Genomic DNA, 19,185 nt, shown 5'->3' with positions numbered 1-19,185 from the left:
CCTGCTGTGAGGCCCTGAGGCAGGAGCAGGGCCAGTGTGGGGTAGGGGTGGGGGGACAGTAGGAGGATATGAGGTCAGACAGGGAGTTGGGTTATTCTGTGAGTGGCCTGGTAAGCGTTTGGACTTCAGCCTTACTTGGAGTGCAGACCCAGCTGACAGCGGGGAACCTGGTCTGGTCTGGCGTGGAGAATGCACTGAAAGGCCAGGGTGGCAGGGAGCCCAGTTACAAGGCAGGTAGCAGGCTGGGAACTCAAGTTTTTGTCCTCAACTTAGGGCTCTTTCCACTGGCTTAGCCCTTGGCCCACCCCGGACTTGACGTCTGAAATGAAGGTCAGAACCTACGGCGAACTCGAACTCCGAACTCCCGTCTGGAGGAAAGGTTTCTAGGAAAGTTGTGAAGTCCAGTCACAACATCCTGCGATGGTCTCATTAGCATTCGGAAAGTTCCAGTGTGAGCTTCTGCAGCACAGGGAGCCTGGGCGGGGTTACGGTTACATCACTGACCAGCGGTGTGGCCTCGGGCGAGCCTTCTAACTTCAGGCCGGCTCACTTAGTTCATCTGTAAAATGGGGTTAAACGCCCTGACTGCCCCAGCGCATCCCATGAGATCATTCGAAAGCACCTTTTAAACATCATTAGCATTCACGAGAAGCAAACGTGAAAATGCAGTGGACCTCTGAGGGCTGAGTTAGCACAGCACTTCCAAACTCATTTTCGAAAGCGCCGAGCCCGGCTTTGTCTCCGGCGCGGTGTGTGTGTCGGAACCTGCTTGGCTCGCACCTAGCACCCGCGGCGGGGCTGGGAGCGGCGGCGGCCGGCGCGGGGGAGAGGGGGGCGGGCGGGAGACGCTGCTGGGGCGGGGCTGCGGAGAACCCGGACCCCCCGACCCGCCTCGGGGCTCCCCGGGCGGGCGCGCTGGGCGGGGAGCGGCCGCGGGCCGGGCGGGGCGGGGCGCCGGGGCGGAGCCGTCCCCGCCCCCGCGCGCCCCCACCCCCGCGCGCTCCCTCTTCACGCCCGCCCCAGGCTCCCAGGGCCCGCGCCGCGCGCTCTTTCTCCGACAGCTGCCGGGAGCCCAGCGCACCGCGTCCTGCACCGTCTGTGCCCTCGGGTCGCCCCGCCATGACCAGCCAGCAGATAGTCCTCCAGGGCCCGGGACCATGGGGCTTCCGCCTCGTGGGGGGCAAGGACTTCGAGCAACCCCTGACCATTTCCCGGGTAAGGGCGCTCGGGACGCTCAGGGAGCGGGGAGCACCGAGCTGGGGAGCGGCGGACCCGGAGGGGATCTGGGGGAGGGGGTCCGGGGTCCCGCGGTCGCGCTGCCTGGAGACCAATGTTAGGGAGCCCGGGCCCGAGCTAGCACGGCCGGTCGCATCCAGGTGCGCCTCGCGCCAAGCGCTCCCCGTGCGCCTGGGGCCTCCGCCCCTTCCCCGCCGCTGCGCTCCCGGGCGAGGCGAACGGGCGGCGGCCGGGCACGCACTGCCGGTGTCAGCGCACGCCAGAGAGGGGGCAGTTTTCGTTCTTTCGCCACCCAAGCGCGGCCCGGCGTGTGGGCGCGCCTTGTCCACGCGCGAGGGCGTGAGAGTCCCCGCAGCTACCGCACGCTGGCAGGTATCCCGTCCCAGTTCTTCACAAGTCGCCCGAGTGGCTGAAAGTAGATTGGAAGCAGCTGGAAAGACCTGGAAGTGAGGTGGAGTAGGTGGGAAGTTTACCCGGGGCAGGTGTGATGAATTTCTGAAACAACTGGTTTTCCACTCTTTGGACTTAACTCCGTGGCCAGGTCTCCCCTCGTTCCTACCTTTTGGAGAAAGTACCGGATTTTGGAAACAAGCAAGCCCAGATAAACCCTCTTGGACATTCCCCTCCTCCTGCGGGAGATGGCCATGCCTTATTTCTTCCTGCCGTTCCCAGGTTATCAACCAAACAGCCACTTTTGCCCAGGGATACTGGGTGGGGAGGAGTTTTCACTTTGCGTGGAGGGGGAATGCTGCTTGAAAGCTTCTTGGGCCTTTGGGAAGGCCCAGGTGTAATGGGAGACCACCAGGCCCATTACCCTGGAATAAAGCAGAAACCCTAGGGAGACTCAGACTCAGGGTTTGGAGGCCCAGGCTTAGGTCTTCTAGTCTGGACTAACTGTAATGTCCCAGTGGGAGTTGCCCTATTCACTGCCTGCATCTAAAAGGCAGCCAATAAATATTTTCCAATAAATGAAAAAGCATTCCCTGGTGTTAACACCCTGCCTAGAGGCCTGGTATTCCATTTTGGGGGCCATCTGCTTGCTGAAGCTGACCCTAAACTTGCCTCCCCAGTCATCTGAACATCTCTTTGTTCTTTGTGGGAGGATGGAGAGGGAAGGGAAGATCCCTGTGGGTGTTTTGTTTGTTTTTACTTAAATCCCTGCCTCCAGCGGCTGAAGGAATATGGTGGGGGGTGCCGGAGGCAAAGAATTGGGGGGCCTCTTCTTGGATTCTCTGCCAATCACTGTCCCGGCCATATTTCCTTCCAGGTAGGTCTAGCCCAGTGAGGTCTTCTCTGACTATCCCGTCCCCTAAAGGGGCAGGTGACTCAGATCTTAGGCCCTGTTCCCCCTTTGTTCCACCTGCTACCCTGAGGGGACTTCTTTTATTATTCTTACAGGTACATGCTGTCTTCTCAGATACCAGCCAAATTCCTCAAGTGTAGAAACTGTGCCTTCTCCTAATCTAGACCCCTGCCCCCAAGCCTGGCACAGAGCTGAACCTGACTGTACCCAGTCAGTGTTTGCAGGCTTATTAATAAATGCTTGTCCTGGGAAGGCACATTTAGACTCGCTTACCTCATAGTCCATTTGTCCTTGCCCTTTGTGTCTATAATTAACCTGTCAGCCCTTTCCACTTCTGACTTTATATATGGCATTAAACCTTTTTTTAAGAAGTGGAGGCTATATTGCCTATCTGTTAAAAGGGCAGTTACTTCCTGTCATTTTAACTGCTTTAAAAAAGTGCAAGTGGCACTGTGCAGGAATGACTATGTGGCATGGAAACCACAACACGAAATTCATTGGTTTGTACCTTCATATGTTTATTCATTTGTTTATGAGCTCGTTTACGTTTAACGAGCTTATACTGTGCAAAGCCTTGGGGTCCCAGCTATGAGAGGACACAGGTCCACTTTCAAGGTGTCCGTGGTCTAGTGAGGGAAGCTAATCTTTATAATGCCCTTGGCAGTGGCTTTGACAAGTGACAGTGACGCAGAAGAGGGGACGTTCTCATGCTCTCCGTTATACAGTTGTTTCTTCGTGTCATTATTTCTACATGGGATAAAAGATGTGTCTCCTCACCTCCTGGGGATGAGAAAGTCATCCTCAAGGGGCCCTGAGGTGGTCGTCTGAGATCTTATGGTGGTCTGGTTTCTACTTCTTACTTGAGTTGTACCTGGCGGTGAGCCTTCTTACATTTTTGTCTCTGAGATGGGGGTAACCCCGCCGTCGGCTGCCCGTTGAGGAGCGTGAGAGTGCTCAGGGAACAGGAGAGGGGAGGTGTGAGCACTGACAGAGACACACGCCTTTTGGCTGGCCGGCAGGTGCACTGCATTTATCATCTGGGGCAGACACACTTTGCTGGTATGGTTTTTTATACACATAGACTTTGAGTCTCCACGCCAAAGCAAACCATAAAATTAGGCCAGGAGAGGAGTACCTTTCATTTGAATAAATGCATTTGCTTTCTCTGGCGTGAATTATTCTGGTATTGGCTCCAGTCTTTTGTGAAGCGACTAAAGCTTCCGGATATAACTGTAATCTTGCATGCTTGAAAGGGGTTCTTTTTCTTTTTTGTAATAAAAAAAAGTCATAAAATATAAATGCGTTGGAAACAATTATAAAGTAAATACCTGTATAGTCCCCCACTCAGGACAAGAACTAGAACATTGCCTGCTCTCCAGAAGTGCACCAGACATAATCCTATCTTGACATATGGTAATCACCTCCTTGTTTTTTTTTCTTTATAGTTTTACCACCTAAATATGTTTCCTGAACACCATAGCTTAAGTTTACCTGTTTCTGAGCGGAATCATACAGAACACATTGTGTGTGTAGTTCTTTTACTCCTCATTGTTTATTTGTATTATTGTGATGAACTTAAAATTTCAATCCAGGTTTTCAACTTTAAATGGGCATGAACCAACTTGCTTCCTCTTCCCAGTTTCTACCCCAAGGCCCCTACTGTGGACTCTGTGATGATCTAGCCACGTATTTGCCTCTGTCCTCTGAGATTTTTTTCTCTGTCACTTCCTGCTCCAAATCTACAGTTGTCTCTCCTTAAGGTTTTTTTTTCCCCCCATATCAATATCTTATTTCCTCTAGTTGCTTTCAAGGGAAGCCTTCAGAGAATCCACACCCAGACCGAAATTGCTGCCCAATTTATGTTGACTGTTTTTCTGTCCCAGCAACTGACAAAAGACAGGAAAGGGTGGGGCCAGAGATAAGGGGGTGCTCTTGGTGGGAGGAGCTGTTATTTGCCTCTTGAGTAAGCCTTTGCTAAGAGCAGTGTGGTTTTATGGGGAATGCTGTACCCTTTGCTCGGGTGTCCTAAAGGAAGCTCAATGATGGATACTTGGTAGCCAGAGGGTCTTTTCTGATTTTTAGGAGTGTTCTTTTCAGACTGAAGTAGATTTACATCATGTCCTAAGGGTCGAAAGAGCAGGGCCTGTCAAATTGTGAAAGGCAAGAAGTGTCCATAAAGGCTCACTATATTTTTATAGCCCTTGCCCCGCACCCCTCCTCACCTGGGAAATACTAGCTGCTCCAGCTGACCATGGTTGATCGAAGGCGAGAGGAGGAAGAGGGTCAAAGGGAAAAGCACTTAAGTGCTTTCAATAATTTTTTTTTTTTTAAGTAATCTCTACGCCCAGGGTGGGACTCAGATTGACAACCCTGAGGTCAAGAGTCAGTCACATGCTCTGACTGAGCCCGCCAGGTGCCCCTGGAATAGCACTTAAGCGAATGCTTGAGCCTACTGGCAGGAAATTCACTAAGCAGTGTTGGGACCTTCTAATCAAATACTCTGCCCTTGCCCAACCTTCTGCATGCCAGGATTTGTCTTGAAAGAGGAGAGGGGGAGAAGAATGACGTTCAGGTATTGTAGCGCGGCAAAGGACCAAGAGGAGATTATCACCTAACCGCTGAGGTCACACTCTCCTTGGCTCATCAGGACTGGGAAAAGCACCAAGCAGTTGCTTTTGTGCAGAGAGCAGGGACTGGCGGCTCCTTCCCGAGGATGCCACCCCATTGTTCCACAGAGAGCTTTGCTTTAGGTAATTTGTTTGAATTTACATAATTTTACATTGACTGAACTACTTCCTTGTAAAGAAGAGGGTAGAAATTGGTTAAAAATGAGCAAAGGTGGCTATGTCAGAAAATCAATTTTTAGAGGATGATTTGACTTCCAGTGTGTCTCAGGAAAGCCTGGGGAAAACTGCCAGAACGTCTGTATGGTACCTGGTAACATGTCCAGGGCGGAGACTCAGGCTGAGCTCCTCTCCAGTCCTGAGCACCACACTGGGTGACCCTGGGCACATTGTTCACCTTCTCTGTGGTTCAGTTATCCGTAAAGATAAAATAACCAGCAAACCCACTGGTTTTGTACCCTTTGAACACGAGGGCCTACTTCTTCACTGTTAAGAAATGTTTCAGCTTTAGGCAATATGGTATTGGTTGTACCTTCGACTATGAGTTGATTAAGAAAATGCATTCTGAATTCAGAAGTGTTTTCAGATGATTCTGTGTTGTGTTATTCATCCGTAATTATCTGTGTTCAGATGACTCTTGTGTTAATCATGAGATTGGTCTGGCTTCAAAGCCCACAGCCTTAGTCTCTATCTCATAATAATCATTTTAACAGCGGCTAACGTTTCTTGAATGCCCACTCTGTGCTAGGTGTGCACTTGCATTATCTTCTGTGTTCCCCACAACCCATGACACAGAGACACAGGACGCTCCGGCAGTAAATTGCAAAGCTGGGATTTGAAACGAGGCAGACTGGCTCCCAGGCTAGCTTTAACCACTGTGTTCTGCCTCTAGATGATCCCTGTCAATATTTCATTGGTGGGAATCTTGGCACATAGCTCCAAGAAGTGCTAATGGTGGTACAGGTACAATGTAAGGGGTAGGGAGGACCCTCCTGGGCTCCTCACCCCAGAGCCTATCATACCCATGAGAGTTGGCCGTGGTGGCCTTAGCCCAGGTGCTCCTGGAGCTCAGAGCATCCCAGAGACCAGCACTTCCCCTCCCTAATCCCCGGAAAAGCCAGAAGCCATGGCCCCACCTGTGAGAATTGACAGTCCAGCTGTGGGATTCCATGACCACGTGGCCAGTGGAGAACAGAAGCACAGAGGATTTGAAGGATTAGAGAGAAGCCTGCCAGGGTGGGTAGGAGGGGATTTGGGGGCAGTTTTTGTGTCAAATGAAGATGACTAGGGATAAACAGATCCACGTTGCTCAGCCACTCATGGGGCCTGGAAAGTGGCAGCCAAGCCAAGGCCAAAATGAAACATACCCATGAAAGCCTAAGGGAGAAGAAGGTTATTTCTGTATGGCACTTAGCACCCTGTGTGATTGTCGATGTCGTTAGCCTCATCGTGGGCGAACTGGAATGCTCCTCCATAATTGAGGCCTGCGGTGTGCTTTCACGTACGTGGTACACTGCCTTCTGGGCAAATTCCATAAACCTTTGAAATGATTTCCTGAAGAACACTATGGTCTTGAAGGAGCCCGGGTTCTTGACCAAGGACTGAGAGCCCAGTTTTTATAGATTGGACTACTCATATTACCACGTGAGACCGTAAGGACACAGGTATGACCTACAGAAGATAAAGATGTCTGAAATGCATATGGATAGATTAAATAAAGATAGGGCCACAAGGTTTTACATCCATTTCTTTTCTTTTTCTTAAATTTTTTTTAATGTTTTGTGTTATTTTTTGAGAGACAGAGAGAGAGCTTGAGCGAGGGAGGAGCAGAGAGGGAGGGAGACACAGAATCCAAAGCAGGCTCCAGGCCCCAGGCCCCAGGCCCTGAGCACAGAGCCCGATGCGGGGCTCGGACCCACAAACGCGAGATCATGACCTGAGCCAAAGATGGTTGCTCAACCGACTGAACCACCCAGGCGCCCCAACATCCATTTCTTTTTTATTTATTTATTTAAAAAAAAATTTTTTTTAACGTTTATTTATTTTTGAGACAGAGAGAGACAGAGCATGAACGGGGGAGGAGCAGAGAGAGAGGGAGACACAGAATCAGAAGCAGGCTCCAGGCTCTGGGCCATCAGCCCAGAGCCCGACGCGGGGCTCGAACTCACGGACCGTGAGATCGTGACCTGAGCTGAAGTCGGACACTCAACCGACTGAGCCACCCAGGCGCCCCATCCATTTCTTTTTTAAATGAATTGTAAAAAATACTCATGCTTCTGAAGCTGAACCCATACCCATACCCTATGACCAACAATTCTGATAGTTAAATACTCCATAGAATTGTGTCCATATGGGCAGCAAGATACATCAAGAGTTTTCAAAGCGGCACTATTCACGGTAGCCCCAAACTTGAATAATTCCAGTGTCTAGCAACAATAGGATGGATAAACAACTAGTAGTAGAGTTAGAGGACATAAAACACCACCAGCAGTTGTAGGAATTGCAACTCTGCACAATGACATGAAAGAAACATGTAAAAGGGAAAATACTATGTGATTTCAGTTATGTAAAATTAGGCAAAATTAATCCATGGTGTTAGGAGTCAGGGTCAGGTTAGCAATGGGAAGGCGGTAGGAGGGGCCTTCAGAAGTTCAGTTCGGTTTCTTTACCTAGTGCTGGGTTTGTGGGTGCCCTCTCTGTGTGAGACTCTATCCAGCTGTGTGTTTATGATTTGTGCACTCTTCTATATGTGTGTTACACTTCAATTAAAAGTTTCTATAAAAACTTGCATGCTTGGGGCATCTGGGTGGCTCAGCTGGTTAAGCATCTGACTTCAGCTCAAGTCATGATCTCATAGCTGGTGAGTTCAAGCCCCACATCGGGCTCTGTGCCGACAGCTCTAAGCCTGGATCCTGCTTTGGAGTCTGTGTCTCCCTGTCTCTCAGCCCCTCCCCCACTCACACTCTGTGTCTCTCTCCCTCAAGAATAAATAAACATTAAAAAAAAAAACTTTCATGCTTGTTATAAAAAAAATTAAATAACGTAACAATGTGGAATGCATAAGGTTAAGACCCCTCCCCACACCCTTCCCCAGTCCTGCTTCCCAGAGGTAAATAAACTCTTGACAGTTTGCTGCAAAACTTTTCAGACTTTTCTCTATTCGTGTAACATTTTTAACATCAATGTGCCATGTCATAGTAACTTACATGTCACGTAGACATCATTGCTTTGTACCTTCTGCCTTATTTTTACTGCAGCAAATCAAAAGTTAAAGACATCTTGATGTCATGGTGAAATGTAGTCTCAGAATCAGCCTGCTCTGGGCTCAAACTCTGTCTTGTTCACTTACTAGCTCTGTGTCCTTCGGCAGGGATAGCCCCTGAAACTTCAGTGTCTTCACTTGTAAGGTAGGGATAATAGTAATTGTCTTCAAAAGACTGTGATGGGGATTAAGGTGATGTGTATAGAGAGGCCAGCACCATAGTGAACGCCTAGAAGGCATCAGAACGCAGTGCTATTAGATAAATACCAGTGGTGATCTGTGTATTGAGTGCTTATTATAGGCCAGACATTGTTCTAAACTTTTGACACCTGTAATGTCATTTAATCCTCCCAACAAACTAATGAGGTTGCTGCTATTATAAATTCCATTTGATAAGTAAAGAAGCTGAGCTATAGAGAGCACCTTGCCCAAGGTCATGTGGTTAGTCGATGGTTGGGCTTTGGGTTATGGATGGTAATTATTGGAGCGATTTAGAAACACATGGGGTTCATAAAGGCTTGTTTGTGAGATTTGGTGATTTCTTGATAAATTAGGGTGTTCTATTTTTTTTAACTCCTTTTTCATTTTATTCCTATCTAAGAAATAGTGTTTGGTCTTTCAGACTAGGAGAGCAGTCTCTGAGTTGTCGTTCCTCAGTGTAATAGCTTCCTTCACACTAACCATGAAGTAAAGCTGAATTAAGGCACAACTCATCTACAAGCACCCAAACCCTACTCTATTGCCTCATTTTGTTGAGAAAATGGATACAGTGTAACATTTTGAAACTTTCTTGGGATTTTCAGGGGAACCTGTATAAGCTCATACAGCTTCTGTGACTATAATGTAGCTTCAAAGTGTGGGCCATAACTGGGCCCACAAAGAACTTGAGTTAAAAGTACGACTTCAGAGTTCAAATTCCACATCTAAATGGCATACTGCAGGGAAGCCTGGGTGGTTCAGTCGGTTAAGCATCCAACTTCGACTCAAGTCATGATCTCACGGTTTGTGAGTTCAAATCAGGCTTCTGCTGTCAGCACAGAGCCCACTTCGGATCCTCTGTCCCCCTTTCTCTCTGCCCCTCCCCTGCTCATGCATATTCTCTCTCTCTCTCTCTCTCTCTCTCAAAAACAAACAAATAAATAAATAAATGGCATACTGCAGGGTTGGGTGCTGTTCTGTTGCCCACCTCAGAATCTTTTAAATTTATACCCTACTTTGATACAGCCATTAAACCTGTGGAGGTTGACCCTAACGATACATGGCACTGAGACTGAACTTGAATTCCAAATTTCCTTATTCCAGTCTTCTTTTATATAATGCTGAATTATATCATTTATGCTATCTCACCTACTTGTAAGAAGAATTTAAGGTGATTTACAACACACATTTACAATATTTCAACATAACACACATCATATGGTTTAAAATAAAATTGGACCATAGAAGAGGAAAGAGATGTGCCAGACCTTTAAATCAGATGGTTTCTCTAATTGCATATCACACTGAGCTGTAAGGGTTCTGGCCAAGGCAAAATAGCAACCATGTTGAGTGATTCAGCATCTGGAATGAAATTACTTCTACAAAATGAAGTTTGCATATCACCTTCAAGGGTGTTGACCATCATGACGGAAGCAATACACACACACACACACACACACATATATACACACACGTGTGTGTGTGTGTGTATAAAGATTTTATCTTCAAAAAAATTTTTTTAACATTCATTTTTGAGAGGCAGAGTGTGAGTGGGGGAGGGGCAGAGAGAGAGGGAGGCATAGAATCTGAAGCAGGCTCCAGGCTCTGAGCTGTCAGCACAAAGCCCGACGGGGGGCCAGAACTCACGGATAGCAAGATCATGTCCTGAGCTGAAGTTGGACACTTAACCGACTGAGCCACCCAGGAGCCCCATTTAAAGATTTTATTTCTAGGGGCGCCTGGGTGGCGCAGTCGGTTAAGCGTCTGACTTCAGCCAGGTCACGATCTCACGGTCCGTGGGTTCGAGCCCCGCGTCGGGCTCTGGGCTGATGGCTCGAAGCCTGGAGCCTGTTTCCGATTCTGTGTCTCCCTCTCTCTCTGCCCCTCCCCCGTTCATGCTCTGTCTCTCTCTGTCCCAAAAATAAATAAAAAACGTTGAAAAAAAAATTAAAAAAAAAAATAAATAAAGATTTTATTTCTAAATAATCTCTACACCCAACATGGGGCTCGAACTCAAAACCCCGAGATCAAGAATCACACACTATACCGACTGAGCCAGCCAGGCACCCCTATACATATGTATGCATGTGGTGCACATATATGTATCGTGTGTGTGTGTATATATATATGTGTGTGTATATATATATATATATATATATATCACGGTATGTATATATTTATATTTATTCTGTTTCAGTAAGAGATAGAGAAATACTCTTCTCATGGATGTTTCTTTCAAGGGCCTTTTGTGTATCTTAATAGGAGTGTAAGCCCTTGAGGTTGTTTCTGGAGGAAGATTTTAGGGTCTGAGTATTTTTTGCTTACCTTGTAACTTCAGGGAGAGAGCTTTAGGGGAAGGGGTAATCAAACCCATGTTTCCAAACCTGATGAGCATCAACATTTTCTGGGAAGCTTTACAAAATGTATAGATTCCCCAGGGGATCTGATGATTGGCCTGCCTGGGAACAATTGCATCGTCCTTGCAAATATCAGAGTTTTCCTGAGTTCTTGGTAACATGGCTCCATTTCTGGCCTGAGGTGTAGATACCAGTTCCAAGGGGCAAGGTTAACCGTGTTCTGTGAACATTCAGGAAATTGCCCTATGTTCCTGTCCACAGGTGAAAGAACCTTCTGAATAGAGATAATTTTTTTCCTTAGGGAAAAAAAGCTCTGCATCAGAACTGTTTAAACTATTTGGTGACTATTTAGTTAAAATCGCTCTCTCTGTCAAAAGGGTAATAATTCAGTTTGTCATCCAGGCTGGAACACTGCTAAAAGTGAAATGGAGTGCTTTTGATAATTAAGCTGGGAAAATAGGTTAGTGTCCTGAGCCAACTAGGGTGTCTCATAATCCTAGCCATAAAAGCATTTTACATTTAATTTTGCTTTACATAACTTTAAAACTAAGCCAGTGATCACACAGACACATTTGCATGAGGGGTCAGGAGGCAACATAAATGAGTTTTGACTTGAGGGTGAGGTAGTAAGAAAACTATTAGGTAGCTGCAAGAGTGGTTGGAGGTTTCTGTCTGTTAGTGCACACTCCATGGAGCTGTGAGTTTTCTGATAAGTGGCAACTGGTACCGTGTTTCTGTGTCGGGGGCGATAGAGTGTGGCGGAGGGGAGGCTGTGCCGAATAGAGAGCTCATGCCTGATCTAAGGGGGCAGAGGCTTCTCAGCCAGTGCTGATTGTTTAGGTCCAGAATTGCCAGATTTCTCACAAGGAGCCGAGAATGTAGAGTTTTGTGTGAAATTTACCAATATATAAATATTGGCGAGTTTTCCATTGTTCGTCAAAGTAGTCTTTTTAGAAAACAGCAGGGTTCTTACAGCCTGGTCCGTGTTTACGTCTCCAGCATCATCCCCTTTCTCTCCCTTTACCAGTCCACATGCTGTGCCTGTAACTTGCATGCTCTTTCCTGCCTCCTGTAGTGCCTTTACACAGTTTTAAGCAATACCTCCTCTTGGGGGTCTTCCCTGATTCCATCCACTGGCTGTTGTATGTGCCTGTCTCCCTCAGGAGATTGTGAACTCCTTGATGGTACGCACCATCTTTTTCACAGCTGCATCCAGTGCCTTGTGTGGTTCCCAGAATCTGTAAACAGTAACTTGTATTTCTGGAGCTTGACCGTGTGCTCAGCCTGAATGATTTCATGCAATCCTTGTAACAGCCTTCTGGTGTCAGGACTGTTATCACCCATGTCTCCTAGATGAAAAGAGGTGAAATATCCTGCCCAAGGACACTTAGCTTACATGTGACAGAGACACAGGACTTGAACCCTGACTGTCTGACTTCAGAAGCCACATCTTTTTTTTTTTTTTTTAAGTTTACTTATTTTTGAGAGAGAGACAGAGAGTGTGTGTGTGTGTGTGTGCATGTGTTTATGTGCATGCAAGCGGGGAAGGGGCAGAGAGAGAGGGAGACAAAGGATCCGAAGCAGGCTCTGTGCTGACAGCACAGAGCCTGACGCAGGGCTTGAACTCACGAATTATGAGATAATGACCTGAGCTGAAGCTTAACTGACTGAGCCACCCAGGCGCCCCTGGAAGCCACAGCTTAATCAACAAGCTACACTCTCTTTCAGAATGTACTTAAGGAATGGCTGGTGAATGCATGACCGAGAAAGAGAAGACAGGAACAGAGGAGGGATAAAATAGAAACATGCCATTATCACAGAGGAGCAAGGGTATCTTTTCACTTATGGCCAGCGGGTATGCAAAACATTCGGTTCTGTGTAACAGCTGTGTTTAGTTATTTAGATGTAAATTGAAGAAAGTGGGAGAGCTCCATCGCAGTTCTATTCTGCACCATTTAGAAGTGAAATTAAACTCCTCAAAAACCTTAAGAGCTCAGGAGTCTGGCAGCAAGGCTTTAAAGATGCATCAGGACCTTGCAGTATAGGGTGGTTGTATGGCTTGACCTCTGAGCCAAGTGTCTGCCTGGGGGCTGACGGGTGAGACAGACGTTAAGTGAATTCTGCAGAAAATGGCAGGTTGTTCATTAATGGAAATGGTTGTGCCTAAGCCCATTTGTTCTCATGAAGCAAGAGTGGTGTTGTGTGGTCTCTGGGGAAGAAAGCTGGTAGAGGGTTTTTGAGGATGTCTCTTGAGCTAATGTGTCTGTTTCTTCGGAGGAGTGTACAGGATTGCTTTGTTAGACGTTGAAGCTGACTCCACTGTGAGCTGGTTCTAATGGAATTTGATGGTCAGGAGGAAATTAGAATAGACAGTGTGGGATACGGGGTTAAGTGGATAGACTCTGGAGCCCACCAGCTGCGTAGCCTCATGCAAATGGCTTTAACCCCTGTTCTTTCATTTCTTCAACTGTAAGGATGCAGGTAATACCAGTTAGCTCCCTGCTAGCATGGCATGAACACTGATAGGTTAACCCTCGCCAGGTACTTAAACTGTGCCTGACACATAAGAAGCATGTATGAACTGTTGGCTGTTACGATTATGATGAACAGTGTCGGGAGGATGGGAGCTCATCATTCAGGATGGAGACCAACCAGGGTTGTAGACACGGGTCTTCTCCCAGTGCCATGTTCTGATTTGGGTATTTTACTAGGGCGGGGTCACCGGGCCCAGCGCAGTACAGAGCAGCAGAGATGCTTGTCCTGGGGCAGAAAACCCCAGAAGTTTGTGACACCAGTTCCTTGTGCAGGAGGCTAAGGCAGAGAAGTCTTCTTAAATCTGGGTTTCTCTTTGGCTCTGGCAGTTAGGTTGGGAGCATCTCCTGTGGCATCTTGGTAAACAGAAAGGGGGTGGAATTTGGGATGAGGGGATGTGCTTTCAAGTTCAGGCTCAAGCCTTTAGCTGTGAGAACTTGAATCATTCATGGCTTCTCTGAATCTCAATTTCCTTATCTGTGAAATTGTCTTTTTTAATTTTTTTTTTAAGGTGTATTAAAGGAGACAGAGGGTATTTAAGGAGACAGAGGGAAAGCAGGGGAGGGGCAGAGAGAGAAAGGGAGACACAGAACCTGAAGCAGGCTCCAGGCTCTGACCTGTCAGCACAGAGCCCGACGCGGGGCTCGAACTCACGTACTGTGAGACCTTGACCTGAGCCAAAGTCAGACGCTTAACAGACTGAGCCACCCAGGTGCCCCTTTGTGAAATTGTCATATGTTGGTGGTGAGGTCATCAAACACTAGATTGAATGTGAAAGGGCTTTGCATTGTTTAAATCCATTTTTTTTTTTCAAAAGTAAAAGTGATCTGTTTCTCTGTGTGATCTCATCCAAGTCCCAGCTGATGATATTGTCTTATAACTTTCTGAGATTTCCCTTAGCTTCCCATCAGTTTGTCTTTAAAAAAAAAAAAAAAAAAAAAATCATCAGACCAGGAAACGGGGTGGTCAGGGCCCAGTTACTCAGACTTGGGACTCTCAAGACTGGTTCTAGCTTGTCCAGGACCTGTCGGGATGTACTTAACAGAAATGCCTCTCCCACAAGACAGTTTGAACCAATGCTGGAAATTCCAGAGTTCTTAGAAGCTGAGCATTTTAAAGTAAAAAAGAAACTTCTATTTTCATTTTCTCAAGCCTGTCCCTTCCCACCCCACCCCCATCTCATCATTTTAGTTTTGTGGGTAGTTACATTCCAGGATAGCGCTGTTGAGGGAAATGATTATTTGATTCCTTTTGAAATAGCCATTTATGAAAGGGTATAATAAAGCAACATATTATATATTTAACAACACTAGATATTTTAGATTCAGTCATTCATTGGACAAATATTTATTGACTGCGCCAGGCACTGAGGATACCACAGCACAAAAGGCAGACAAAATCCTGCCCTCACACACCTTACTGTTTAGTAGGCCCTCAGGCATTAAGTCAATAAACCCACAAAATAGATTTACAAACCTAATGTGACAAGTGTCATGAGGAAGAAAAACAGTGTGTTAGAAGGAAGGCGGGGATCTACCTTAGATTGGAGGTCAGGGAAGGCCTCTCTGAGAGTGGGTCATTTAAGTGTGACCTGAAGGAAGAGACTGAGTTAATCAGGACAGAGGTTACAGGAGATGCTAAGGCCCTGTGGTTGGAGAGAACTAAGGAAGGCCATGTAGCTAGAGCTTAGTTGGGGGAGTGGTATGATGAAGGTGAGGAAGGAAGTGTGGTCTGCACGGACCTTGTTAGTGATTCTGGATTTTATCCTAAGGGGTCTCTTTAACGCTATTAGATTTCACACTAATAGATTTCACACTATCAGATTTTATGATAGATGGGTTCCATCAGGCTGCTCTTTCTGGAGATAGAATTTGCCGACAGAATTATTGCCAGTCCCAAACAGAGTAATGCCTGGGGCCATTTTTTTTTTTAAAGCAAGCTCTATGGCCAATGTGGGGCTTGAACTCACAACCCTGAGATCAAGAATCGCATGCTACACCAGTTGAGCAAGCTAGGCGCCCAAGGTCTCTTGCTTTTTACAAGCCAGATCTCTGGTAAATAGATGATGGGAAAGCCAGAAAGGAAGGTTAGGAGGTCACGATCCCTGCACTGGCTTCCTGCTACATTCCAGAAGAGTTTTGCCTGATAAAGTCATAGCATGTCTGAGCTGGAAGGGACCCCAAGGATCGAGTCATCCACCCCTTATTCCCTGGGGTCAGGGAACTGTTGGGAGGGATGGGCCATGACAACAGCATCGCACCAGCCATCTCAGAAGGGTCAGTGTTTTCAGATGGGTGAGGGCTGAATAGAAACTGTGGCTACTAGGGCGCCTGGGTGGCTCAATCGGTGGAGCGTCTGACTTCGGCTCGGGTCATGATCTCGCGGTTCGTGAGTTCAAGCCCCACGTCGGGCTCTGCGCTGACCGCTCAGAGCCTGGAGCCTGCTTCAGATTCTGTGTCTCCCTCTCTCTCTGCCCCTCCCCCTCCCCCACTCACACTCTGTCTCTCTCAAAAATAAGTGAACATTGAAAAAAAAGAAAAACCATGGCTGCTGAAAACTGCATCAGCCACAGAGGCCTCCCACACAAACCTTGTGTTCTGGTTTGGTGCCTCGAAGGGCCTCTTACCCATGGTGTGGCTTTGTGGAGACACCTGGACGTTCACAGGATCTTCCACGGTGGCTCCAAGGGGAGGCAGGATGCCCTGAGCACTGGGAGTCTGGGTGTGTTGCCACCACTCTGCTCCCGGGGGACTTGGAATCCCATCAAGGAAGGTCTTTTAATACCACAAGTCATAGACCAACCCTGGGATGACAGTAGTATTTTTAGCATACCTTGGTTTAGAAAATACCTAGTAGCAAACAATTACTCTGTGGTTAGTACTGCTTCCGAATGAGTTTGTACTTCATTCATTGCAATAACATCTGTAGTTCACTTGAAAAATAGCTGTACATCTGTCGGTGTGTGAAGCAGGATATTTATTCAGTCCGCATGTATTGCTGCTCAGTAGGCAAATGGATTTGACAACCCATTGCAGTAATTGACTGGCTTTCCCCAAGCATGGGTGGCCCATAAATTGGGAACTGCTAGTTCAGAAGCATTGGCCTGGAGCACCCAGTGGGCTCAGTCAGAAGACCGTGTGACTCTTGACCTCAGGATTGTGAGTTTGAGCCCCACGCTGGGTGTAGAGATCACTTAAAAACAAAATCTTGAAGGGTGCCCGAGTGGCTCAGTTGGTTAAGTGTCTGATTCTTGATTTCCACTCAGGTCACGATCTCACGGTTCGTGGGATTGAGCCCCGCATCGGGCTTTGTGCTGACAGTGTGGAGCCTGCTTAAGATTCTCTATCTCCCTCTCTCTCTGCTTCTCCCCCGCTTGCTCGTGGTTGGTCAGTCTCTCAAAATTAATATTTAAAAAATAAGTAAAATAAAATCTTGGGAAAGAAAAAAAAAGAAGCATTGGGCTGCAGAAAACCAGCCACCTATAGGAAATGATCCTAATTGTAATCAACTTCTCAGTGGGAGGAAACAGACCATGTAAGCTGCACCACCATATTTCAAAGTATTCTTTATTGCTTTTTTTTTTTTTAATTACGAGAATAATTCAAGATCATTGTAAAAGCCAAAAACATTATACAAATGTATAACTGTGAACAATTTTGTGTGAAGTGTTCCAATTTGTTCTGTGCATAAATAATATAAGATTTTTATAGAAATAAATAGGATGTTGCTATGCATTATACTGTGTGTGTGTGTGTGTGTGTGTGTGTGTGTTTAAATGTTTATTTATTTTTGAAGGAGAGAGAGTGCAAGAAGGGGTGGGGCGGAGAGAGAGGAGACAGAGGATCTGAAACAGGCTCTGCACTGTCAGCACAGAGCCTGACGTGGGGCTCGAACTCACGAACTGTGAGATCATGACCTGAGCCGAAATCAAAAGTCAGACGCTTAACCAACTGACCCACCCAGGCATCCCTATGTGTGTGCGTGTTTTTAACATACTTGGTAACTTATTTTAAGGAAGCAACAAGATTGAGTGGGAAGAACATTGGGTTTGGGTTCTGGCTCTGTAAATATACTAGTTGGATGATTAGTAATACAGTGATAAACTAGTTGGGTGATCCCAGGTAAATCACAGATCTTTCTAAGCCTCAGTGTCCTGGTCTCTAAAATAGGGACTGACATTTGTCCTCTCTTAGAAGGTTGTCGTAAGGATCCAATGACACGGTATATTGAAAAGGACTCTCTGTAAAGCATGTGTATTGCATGGATATAAAGGATTATTATTTAAAGTTACGATTTCAGTCCTTTTCCCCTTTGAAGTGCTCTGATCAGTGAATACTTACACCAGTGGTCATTTACTCAGTGGTTTCCTTGGAGACGAATAGGAACTAACCTGCTCTTCCCTTTTTTCCAGGTCACTCCCGGAAGCAAGGCAGCAATGGCTAACCTGTGCATCGGAGATGTAATCACAGCCATCGATGGGGAAAACACCAGCAGTCTGACACACTTGGAAGCTCAGAACAAAATCAAGGGCTGCGCAGACAACATGACTCTCACGGTCACCAGGTAAGGCGTGGAAATGCTCCTTCTTCGCCTGCAGGCTGCTTGTGGGAAGGTCCACCGCACCTGTCCCAGATCCCCTCCGGCCCAAGCTCTGTGCCCTGCGGCAGGCCTGCAGGTCTGTGGGATTGGGGTTTCCTCAGGTTTTTCTTTTTCCTCTCGCATTTTCCCAGTGTTTCTTATAGTGTGGGCGTCTCTCTCCAGGAGCTCTGTGTTTTCACTTGCTCCAACACAACCAACCAAAACTTTGAGGAAGTCAAATCAGTAAAGCATTGTCAGCTATGATGAAATGAAAATTTCTTCTCAGAAACCATGGAGAATCTACTTAGGATGCTGCTTGCATCACACCATGTGAAGCCGGGGTACCACCCCTGGAGGTTACAGTGGCAGAGAAAGATACCAACACGTTAGACAAAGTGCTGCGTGTAAGCTTAAGTGCTACGAGAAAGGATAGTTGAATGTTCTCAACGGGTCTGGTCGCTGCTTGAGGAGAGCACTTGGGCTTGGGAGTGGTCACTGGGGTAGAATTCCCATTCTGTTTCTGATTAGTCTTGGGCGGGGGGGGGGGGGGGGGGGTTCCTGCAAGGGCTGGATGTCAGGAGAGATTTGGTTTAATATTTGCTGGCTCCCTCTTTCCTGTTGGATCAAGTTCACATTCCTCATTCTGATCTTCTGCTTACCTGCTGTTTAATGCAATTAACCTTGGCTTCTACTGCTCTTCATCGTGGGCCCTTTGCTCAGGTTCTTATCTGAAATAGGTTTATCGCTTTTTCTACCTTGTGCTGTAGGACTAGTGGGAGGACCAGGTGTAGGGCAGGAGGTCAGAATATTTCATATATGTTAGAGCCCTGCCCCTATAGGAGGCCCCCAACATGGGGCTTGAACTCAAGAACCTGAGATCGAGAGTCACCCCACACCACTTTTTCTATCCCCTCAAAAGCACGTTTGTCCCTCATTCTCCTCTCCATTTCTACCTCAGTCCAAATCCTTTCCAAGACACTCATTCATTCATTTTTTTTTTTTATTCATCTACCAACAAATTCAACAGGTGTATCTTGTATCTGGCCCTGTGCTTGGCAGTCTAACAATACAGGATACGCATAAATGTTCTATTTC

The 19,185-nt window shown here is 46.9% G+C and overlaps 1 protein-coding gene across 1 annotated transcript in view; it reads left to right on the top strand.

Annotated features, from left to right (window-relative positions):
• The first annotated feature begins 998 nt into the window (after positions 1-998).
• PDLIM1 (PDZ and LIM domain 1) overlaps positions 999-19,185 on the top strand; it is a 48,706-nt gene continuing 30,519 nt past the window's right edge. The window contains exons 1-2 of the mRNA XM_049645493.1: positions 999-1,215; positions 17,924-18,075. Of these exons, the coding sequence (XP_049501450.1) occupies positions 1,120-1,215; positions 17,924-18,075 (248 nt within the window). The 5' untranslated portion in view covers positions 999-1,119. The remainder of the gene's footprint in view (positions 1,216-17,923; positions 18,076-19,185) is intronic.

The sequence above is a fragment of the Panthera uncia genome, chromosome D2, assembly GCF_023721935.1.
Source record: "Panthera uncia isolate 11264 chromosome D2, Puncia_PCG_1.0, whole genome shotgun sequence".
Classification (NCBI taxonomy): domain Eukaryota; kingdom Metazoa; phylum Chordata; class Mammalia; order Carnivora; family Felidae; genus Panthera; species Panthera uncia.
The sequence above is the reverse complement of the archived record's forward strand: the minus strand, read 5'-3'. Positions and strand labels throughout refer to the sequence as shown.